Source organism: Eucyclogobius newberryi, unplaced genomic scaffold, assembly GCF_026437365.1.
Source record: "Eucyclogobius newberryi isolate DKJ021-1_F unplaced genomic scaffold, fEucNew1.0.hap1 SCAF_11, whole genome shotgun sequence".
Lineage (NCBI taxonomy): Eukaryota > Metazoa > Chordata > Actinopteri > Gobiiformes > Gobiidae > Eucyclogobius > Eucyclogobius newberryi.
The window spans coordinates 17,745,179-17,755,137 of record NW_027315735.1 but is presented as its reverse complement, the minus strand read 5'-3'; the positions used below and the strand labels follow the sequence as shown (position 1 = coordinate 17,755,137).

The 9,959-nt window shown below is 40.2% G+C and overlaps 1 protein-coding gene across 2 annotated transcripts in view; it reads left to right on the top strand.

The window, feature by feature from the left end:
- Positions 1-9,959, top strand: part of slit3 (slit homolog 3 (Drosophila)) — a 224,306-nt gene that overhangs the window by 208,576 nt on the left and 5,771 nt on the right. For both annotated transcript variants that reach the window (XM_072436358.1, XM_072436365.1), the window contains 2 exons: positions 1-182; positions 1,756-1,886. The exon at positions 1-182 is cut by the window's left edge and continues 59 nt beyond it. In XM_072436358.1, the coding sequence (XP_072292459.1) occupies positions 1-182; positions 1,756-1,886 (313 nt within the window). The remainder of the gene's footprint in view (positions 183-1,755; positions 1,887-9,959) is intronic.

Genomic DNA, 9,959 nt, shown 5'->3' with positions numbered 1-9,959 from the left:
AGTCTGATTGCCAAAATGGTGCCCAGTGCCTGGTGGTTGCAGATGAACCCGTCTGCCGCTGCATGCCGGGTTTCTATGGCAATAAATGTGATAAGATGGCCACCGTTCACTTCCTTGGGAGAGAGGCATATGTGGAGTTGCCAAGTATGAAGCTCGCCTCCAGAGTTCATATTTCTTTACAGGTATGAGGAGGCTATTTCTTAAACTATTTATTTCCATTAGAGGCAGACAACATACTCACTCCACACATATATATTGTAATGTATATCAATATAGTTTGAATTAATTGTGTTACATATATAAATACTTTGCCATCAATGTTGCTAAATCATTTGCTTTAATACAGATCTTATGTGAGTCAGCAGTGGCTCATTGTTAAAGCACTTATCCACAAACCAAAGATTCTGTCCTTTGGCTAATATACCAGTATATGTAGCGGGTGAGAGAATCTTTGTTGGTGGTTGGAGGAGCTGATGGCGCAGATTGGTAGCCTGGCTGCTGGCAGGCCGCCCCAGGCAGCTGTGGCTACAGAACCAAATCACATTCAATTCAGATGCCTTTATTATATGACCCTAAGCACAATAGCTATATTTGTTCTTTTCAGTCTTGGAAATGATTGGGGTCTGCTTCAAATCAAGAAAGAAGTAATTAATTTTTATTTCCATGGCAGACTAGACTTTCATGTTCAGTCACAAACACACCATTACACACTGCATACATTTCAGAGACCAAAGAGCCCTATGTTACCTGAAACCCCACTCCATCCCCTCCTTTTTAGGGTGTACCAGCGCCTGAATGACACACAGGAAGAGAAGGCAGCCCTAATTGATATTTAGCACCTGTTCTGGATGTTAGCGTATGTGAATGTATGTGACCTGGGACTTGGTGGTGCTGCCAGGAGCCCTCAGTGTCAATGCCAAGCCTGTTAAAGCTCTACCAAGAGGCTCTAAGTCAAAGGAAGGAGAGGAATTGAAAAAAGGGCCACCGCACTTCATAAATCACTCCACGCCATTTCTTTCTCTCTTTAACAAGGCTCTTGTCTCTTCTGATTTTCTGGCCTAGTTTTTTTCTGTTGTTCTCTCCTCTGCAATGCCCTCTCTCGCTCCTTTCTCTGGCAGCTTGTTAGCAGGTGTTGACTTGGCTATGCTCCATTGAAGCCAGAGTGTTAAGTGCTTGGCCCCTTGGCCTCACTTCCACTCACTAGTTAGTTAGCGCTTAGCGGCGCACGCCAGCAAGTGTGACATGTCAAGTGTGCACGTAGGGGAGAGGGAGGTGTGGCTCATTCAAGGCCATGTACTGAAATTTGCATTTCATCCCTATTACCTTTTGCTGAGGGCTATCAGCATCTGCATAATGTGTGTGACTGAAATTCATTGTGCTATATTAAGTGGCCAATAAAAATACTTGAACACACAAAACTTATCTCAAAACAAGAAGCATAAATCGGCGTACATAGTGTGTAAATGTATGCTGATAATAACCATGGTTTCAGAGTAATATGAAATATGGCAGTGTGGAATAAAAGCATGACATTGTTGAAATGTGCAGGACAGAAAGAATAATATGAATACAGAGAGATTGTTTCTCGACACAAAACCAAACAGCTGTCTTGAATTAAAATCATTTTGGTTTATTGGCATACACTTTTATTTACTTTTATTGTGTCTGATAACATGGAAATGTAGAAATATAAAAACACAAACTGTCACGGTAAGAAATTACTTCATTATTATTATTTTCATTGTGTTTTTGTAGGTGGCCACTGAAAAGGACAATGGTGTTTTGCTGTATAAAGAGGATCAGGACCCTCTGGCTCTGGAGCTGTACCAGGGACATATACGACTCATCTATGATATCGCCAGTTATCCACCAACTACAGTGTACAGGTAAGAAGCCTGCATAAGTCAACTGTATAGGCATACTTGTATATTTTGTAATTGTACATTTTTTATTTCTTACATAATATGCATTGAAGCTTTTTTGTGTCAAAGCACATATTGCATAGTCAAAGCAGTAAATGTATAAGAACACAGTGTAATTGAATTAGGAAAACAAACCTTCAGATATGTATGTAATGTGGTCCGGGCTTGAATGAGAATTGGTCATGTGACAGACCAACACAAGGTCACGGTGTGAGGGAGATACAGTGCTGCCAGTCCTAATGTGCAACAGGTTCAGAACAAATGTGATTTAGGGATAAGGACATTATGTCATGTCATGGAATCAGAAAATGTCCTTGGGATGAGACATGCACCGATGCTATTCCTTAACACATAGAGAACACAATTCAACTTAGAATATGAAACGACACAGAAATATCAGACATTTGTATGGCAAGCTTGGGAGAAAACGCTGGGCTGTGTCAGCCAGGCCGTTGTAAGGAGCCTGGCTGACCCTCCTGCGTCTCACCCCGTTTTTTCCCATGCTGGTTGGTTTTATTAGATATTCTGGAATAGGCAGGTCACATTTCTCATTGGTCAGCCTCACATCAAGGCAATTGGTATTTTTCCGTAGAGATAAAGCCTGCAAGGGGGGGTGCAACTCCCCCCCTGGGGCAACATTCTTTGGCCCATCTTTATGATACCTTCACAAACAAATGTAGTTTGTCACACACCCGTTTTTCTCTTAGACTAATGACGCAGATAAAATATCACTATTATGCAGATAAAATACATCACAGAAATATACTCATATATTCACATTTTATCACATTTCCCTCCTGTTTATCAAAGCATTAGTCTACTGTCTCATATGCCAAACACATTACTCATTTCAGTTTTCAACATGTCTTTCATATAGGTGTTAAAATGACACTTTTACACTGAAAAAGTTATGCACAGTTCTCAACATTGAACACACTCCTTTTCTCTCGGCCCACAACATTTCTACAGCATTACTGTCCTAAACTTTGAGTCAGATTGGTCAATCTCTGTAATTTGACAAACAGACAATTTATCTTGTCTATAATTTGTGCGGTGTGATGGGAAATATAGAAGTACAAGCGGAAAGCCCTTAAACCCGCTGCTCTCTGGTCAGTCAGTTTGACTCGTCAGGGACCTCTCTGGACTCCCCAATAGAATCAAATACGTAGTATCAGGTGCTACTGGGACCAGATTGTCCACTAACCTCTCGACCTTGACCCTGCGGTATGGTTCTGGGTGATGCTGGTCTTTGTTATGACCATGGCTGGCCACAAAAGAGAAACATAGGCACAACGTCCTACACCCTTTGCCTCCAAGTGCCTTCTCAGCACTGTGTCCCCACACCACCATACGTCCTTGCGCTTGGTTTCTTAAGAGACCTTCTTCCGCTGCTCGCTTCGGTCACACCTATGACACATATGAACTGGTACATTTCCCATCTCAATTCATAATCTCATTAGCATTGCATGTAGTTATGTTGTAGCAGATAAAAAAACTCTCTTAGTTAGTGTAAACAACAGTGGCTGTATAATATGCCATTGTGTTTCTTCAGCCTCTGTCATGTCAATTATGCGTTGTACATTATACATTATACATTTCACATTTCATAACCTTTCATGTTGATCACTTATTTTCTTCCCTCTTTTTCAGGTCTGTGTATGTTTCATTTACCGGTATACACAGTTGTGACACACCATTGTATGTTGATCGATTGTCCCGATTGTCCCGATTGTCCGATTGTATAATACAGGTGTTCAGCACCAATATTACCGTCATCGCTGTGATGATGATAACTCGTTGATTCTTTTTCAGCAGAGTATGGTACTCTGCGCACCGTAGCCTCTGGCTCTCGTTCATCGTAGAAGAGTATAGTACTTTGCGTACTGTAGAATCTGTCTCCTCATCCATTGTAGCAGAGTATCGTACTCTACCGTAGACTCTGGACAAAACTCATACAAACGAAGTCCTGCGTCTGCGATGTTATGGATCTGCCGCTGTGTTGTCCAGACATTTCTCTCACTTTCCCATGAGAGCACCCATGTTCTCGTCCCTCCAATGGTGAGGACGACACGGTGTGGCTCCGTCCACTGGCTGTCCACCTGGCTCGTCTCTGTAAACACCACATCTCCAACACGTTTTGCTGCGGTGATAAACAAAGTCTTTTCGACAATTCAGTGTATTTCAAACAGTTTTCTTGTTTACAATCTTTTTTTAGTAATTATTGATTCGGAATGTTTGTTTACACGTACATATCCCTCCTTTTTGAGATATGGCCTTGCCCATTTCTCAAACTACTACACTTAACCAAAATTTTAACAAAATTCAATAATCCAGATAGTTTACAACATTCACTAATCCAGGATGTAATCAAGGAAGAGATGGAATTGCGTCTGTCTTCAACTCCGCAATGTCACCTCTTGACCTTTCACAGTTCAGTGGTCACGTCCCTGGCTGAGCCCCCCTTCCACGGCGCTGGGCTCCCCCCTGTGTGGGTCAATCAGTCTATGTCTGTAATCTTACACTGCCCAAACCTATCTGTTTTACCACCATTTGTTTCAAACTCCAAATGTTTCAAACTCTAAATGTTTCAAACTCTAAATGTTTCAAACTCTAAATGTCTCAAACTCTAAATGTCTCAAACTCTAAAAGTCTGGTGTCCACGTGTGCGCGCGTATGTATATATGTGTGTGGGTGTAATTCAAAATACATCAAACAATAATAATTATTGATTATAATTCCCCCGTTGAGCTGGCCATAAGGCTCAGTTCACAACTTAGAGTATTAACATCAAATTTCACATCTCCTCTGTTGGTGTGGCTTGAATAAGGTCACCCATCTAATGTAATATGTTCTAATCTTTTATATGTGCTTCAGGTGAGTTTCAAACTCAATCTCTCACACCTGCTCATGTGGTGCTTTACAAACATTGTGTATTAGTTTGTTCTAACAAGTCTATATGTGTATTAAAAATCAAAATGATTCTAAACCTTCCCCTTGTCCATAAGGCACATCTCTTGTATCAACCCGTTTTCCCCTTGTTGCCTACTTTCTTGTCTTTTCTTTGTCTCTCATCACATCTTCCTCTCTGTCTTCCTCTCTGTCTTCCTCTCGTAACGGAGGAAACACCCATTTCCAAATTTCTAAACCTGCTTTTTCTTTCTCTCTTTTCACTTACTCTTTACCCTCACTTGTAACCTGCTTTTACTTTCTAATTGCTTCTGATATAACTATCAGACGCTGCATCCCCTGGGATTCCCCTGTTATCCTTTATAATGTCCCTGTCATTCTGCTTCTAAACTCATGTATTGATTACCCATCCCCCTGTTTAGTTTTCACTATCTTCAGGTAATCTGCGGGTCTCATAAAATGTATTCTTCTCCTGCATTACGCTGCTCTACACTCCTCCAGAGTCTTTGCCAGTCAATAGCCCCTTATCTCTGACTATCTTTATGACTTGGTGTCCCATGTTCCCCCACTTCTGCGTCAATTGCCTTAGTTAATGACACATTCATGTCTTTACTGGGAGGGCATTTGACGTCACTATTTAACTTATTCCCTTGCTTACGTCTACATGCAATACGAGGTTTCCTCATGATAATACAAATAAATAAGTTACTGATATAACTTTTACTATCACTTTACTTACTGCCCGTTCTATGTCCAAAAACATCAGTCGTCACTCATTTACCCACATTATCACTTCCAGGCCTGTGCCTGTATTTGATTCTAAATTTAAAAACACTTCTGTCTTTTCGTCCTGTACTTTCATCTAGTCATGCATTATGGTTACATAATAAGTCCAAAAAGATAATTTCCGTCAAGTCCAAAAATAAAACAAAACAAAACGTAGCTTTGTTCTGTGCACACAAAAAACAAAACACAACTTTTGTCTTCTATGTCGGGGACAGGAAGTGCCCTGTCTTGTCTGTGATCACATTCCCCCAAAAATTGGCCATCTATAAAAATCTGAATTCATCTTCATCTCTTATCAAATTTAATAAAATCTTTATAATTGATTGTTGTCAATCCAAACAAAAACCCTAAATTTGTTCTACAGAGCTCTCAAATACTAATATTTAAAACCAGCTGGGTTTAGTTTTGCTTACTTCATCAGTTCAGAGCGTCCTCTGAACTGCTTTCTTCTCCCATTCTCCTGTCTTGTTGACCCCCCTTATCTCCCCCTCTCTGCCACGTCATCTGAGCATGGAAGTCTCCCTCCAAAATCCTCTTATGACTTTTCCTTTGTCTTTTTACAGTTTGGGGTGATAATTCTGGCATTATGTGGTCTCGGTCGTCTGAGAGAAATGCTACTTACTTTACAGTCACGGTCAATGTCAAGCTTCTAGAGAAAATTCCTTATTAGATTCCTCCGGACATAAACGTGGTGTTTAAGATTCAGCCGTGACTGCTAATTTTAGATCTCTCAGAATAACGCCTTGTGACCCTTGTATGATTAATTGTAATGCACACTTGTTAGTCAGTCACTTATTAATCCTCATTCACACATTCACACTTCTCTCTTACTTACTTCGCTCGTGCACAGCGCTTACATTCACACATACTTCCTCAGTAATATCAAACTGGGCATTTCCTCAGTAATACCTAACTGGGCATTTCCTCAGTAATACATAACTGGGCATAAAAGCCTACGATGATTTTCCAGTAAATATCAAACTAATGCATAAAACGTTTTATGGCTAACTCTTTTTCACACACAAAGTTATTGTCTGACCTTCTTTGTCGCCTGTGTTCTCCTAGTAGACTTCTTTTAGCTGTGCACAGACTTCACCGATTCACCCGTCAATCTCCGCGAAGGGGCTGCTTGTCGTCCGGCTCGATAGGACCAGAAAATGTCATGGAATCAGAAAATGTCCTTGGGATGAGACATGCACCGATGCTATTCCTTAACACATAGAGAACACAATTCAACTTAGAATATGAAACGACACAGAAATATCAGACATTTGTGTGGCAAGCTTGGGAGAAAACGCTGGGCTGTGTCAGCCAGGCCGTTGTAAGGAGCCTGGCTGACCCTCCTGCGTCTCACCCCGTTTTTTCCCATGCTGGTTGGTTTTATTAAATATTCTGGGATAGGCGGGTCACATTTATCATTGGTCAGCCTCACATCAAGGCACTTGGTATTTTTCCGTAGAGATAAAGCCTGCAAGGGGGGGTGCAACTCCCCCCCTGGGGCAACATTCTTTGGCCCATCTTTATGATACCTTCACAAACAAATGCAGTTTGTCACACACCCGTTTTTCTCTTAGACTAATGACGCAGATAAAATATCACTATTATGCAGATAAAATACATCACAGAAATATACTCATATATTCACATTTTATCACATGTCATCAGAAATCGGACTCTACAAGGAGCTGTGGGGCAGAAAAAGTAGGTCTCTGTTTACATTGTAAAGGACAGGAGTCTGCAGCAGACACATCAGGATAATCACATTGGTTAAGAGCATACTTTATTAAAGATCTGATGCAAAGCAATTAAAGGTTATTGGGCCAGAATAAATGGTGTTAGGCTAGTTTTTAGCAAGGTTACAACAGAGCTGAACAATGGTAATCAGATTAGTCCCAAGTCATACAACCACACATAATATACAGGTTAAAGTAGTGAAGTAGATTCCAGATTACTTTGATTGCAACACTAAAATCTTTTTCTAATTACTCCAAAGTATAACACGATGACAGCGATTTGCTTGTAATTTCTTCTTATTCGTGAAGTATGAATCTGTTATTTATGACACACTCTGCATTCCTTGAAAATTATGCTCCTTCTTAGTCACCCATTATTATTTACTGCCAAACATCTAACCAGTCTGCATTTTATAAAGTAAATTGAATCAGCAGGCTTATTAAAATCTGTATGAGCTCTCAAAGCAAATGATGCTCTGGCTGTAGCATTGTGCTGATGCGTGTGAACTTTGTGTCCCTAACCTTTGATAAAGAGATGCATACAAACAACTTCATTACAATAGCAGCACGCGCGGTCAGGGCCAGACCAGATCTGAGACGCTAAAGGGCACTTGGATAAAGGCATATTTGTAATGTAAATGAACTTGAATCTAATGTGGGACATAACCAGGAGATTTACTATAATGCTATGTGATTATGTAGCATCATTGTCGAGGCTTTTTTAATTTTTTTGTAGATTGTGCAGTGTCATAGTTATCCAGATGTGTTCCATAATAACAAAAGGTTTCATGAAGTAGTCAAGTAGTCAGTTTTTAGAAATTAAAAGTGCACTAACTTTTCTAGTAGATAGTTTGCCACCTACTTTTCTCCATGGAGATGTTATAAAATGTCCCAGAGTGTGGCATTAGACTTATTTATATTATTCATTTTGGAGACAAACAGGTGGCCAGAAAAGTAACATAGTGTGTGTGTGACCTCAAAAAGAGTGCATCCCATTATTAAAACTCAGTGAAGTGAATAAAGAAAGATGGAGGGCAGAAGTGAATAATGGAAATGTTGGTACATAATTAACCCATGGCCCAGATGTGGAGGAGTGAATGGACTCATGACTCACGCCTCTTGTACACAGCACTGCATAGATAATATGACACACGGGTCCTGCACTGAGCAGGTACGGACATGAGCAAGAATAGAAAATAGTGGAACGAATTATAAAGAGATAAATTATAAATTATGAATTATAAAGAGATAAATTGTAAACCATGCAGGATGAGATAGAAATAAAAAGAGCTGAGAGAGGAAAAGGAAGAGAGAGAGAGAGTGCATAGAGAAAAGAGAGAGAGGAAGAGTAAACCACAGAGTGACTCAGGGAATTATCCTTGTCAGCTCTCATCAGTGTGACATGGGCCACGCCTCGCAGGGACAGACCAATGGACAAACAGTCTCATAGTAAAAGAGGTAAAGAAGAGGCTGGACAAGTATGTTTCGGACTCAAAATATACACATTTCCTCAAGAAATGCTATTGCTGTATCATCATGCAAATTAAGGAGCTGAAGCTGTTCTTAAAGGTGCACTAAACCTTCCTGTTGGGGGTCCACCACCAGCTTGTCTCATCAGATTATCAAATATTGCTTTGTCTGGAATTTTCCATAGTAAGATATTACCGGTTACTTATTTTACTGGAGTCACCTGCTTGTATCCATGGAGATTGCTAAGTTTCATGGCCTTTTGTGTAAAATTCTTCATAGACCGTCCACAAGAACAATTACTTATTGTTAGCACTAAAAAGTTGTATTTGTTGATTGAAGTACGCAGGTATGGATAGCATAAAGCGTTTCTAAAGCCTTTAGAACCATTGTGGGATTTGCATTTTATTTAAACAAACACACTTTAATTCTGACTTTGGCTTTTCTGTTGGGAGGACAGTGGTGAAGGATAAATGGCACTGCAGAAGTATTCTGAAAAGCTTCTTGTAGAAACAATGTGAATGGACTCAAACCTAAACGTATCAAATGAAATATGAAATATAATGTTAAGCTCTGAGTAAAAGCCATGAGTAAATGCTCTTTCTGTGTCATGTTTAGCATTAGTCTCTCTGAAGGGGCCTGGCTCCAAGTCCCATTTTACCATAAGCTTCTTCAGTATGACTTGCGGTACATAAGTAACATCTTTAGTCTTATCTGCACTAAAGAAGACATCCAGTGTAAACAGAGCCAACTCGAGCAGGGGCAGCCGAAGGCAGCCACCACTTGACTGACATTGCCCTCACTGGTGCACATGGCTTTGTCCCTTTAGCTATTGCAGTTTGCATTGGAGGCTTAAAGAGTAGATACTCCTGCCAGGCCCTGGGATGGTTCTGAATCAATGCTTCAGTTGGAAGGTTATCTTATGGAGAGACCTCAAGCTCAAGGGATGAACTCAAGCTAATGGAACTGGAAGTTGTTTACAGTTTTAAGAGACTGTTGCTTTTGGGCCATGACTATAATTTAGTTATGCAAGTGAAAAACGAAATATTTGCAAAGTAATCAGCTTTCTCATGTTGAAACTGGCCTATGCTGTTCTATTCACAGCTGTAATGTACTGATTTTATGTATCTTTCAGAATATATGC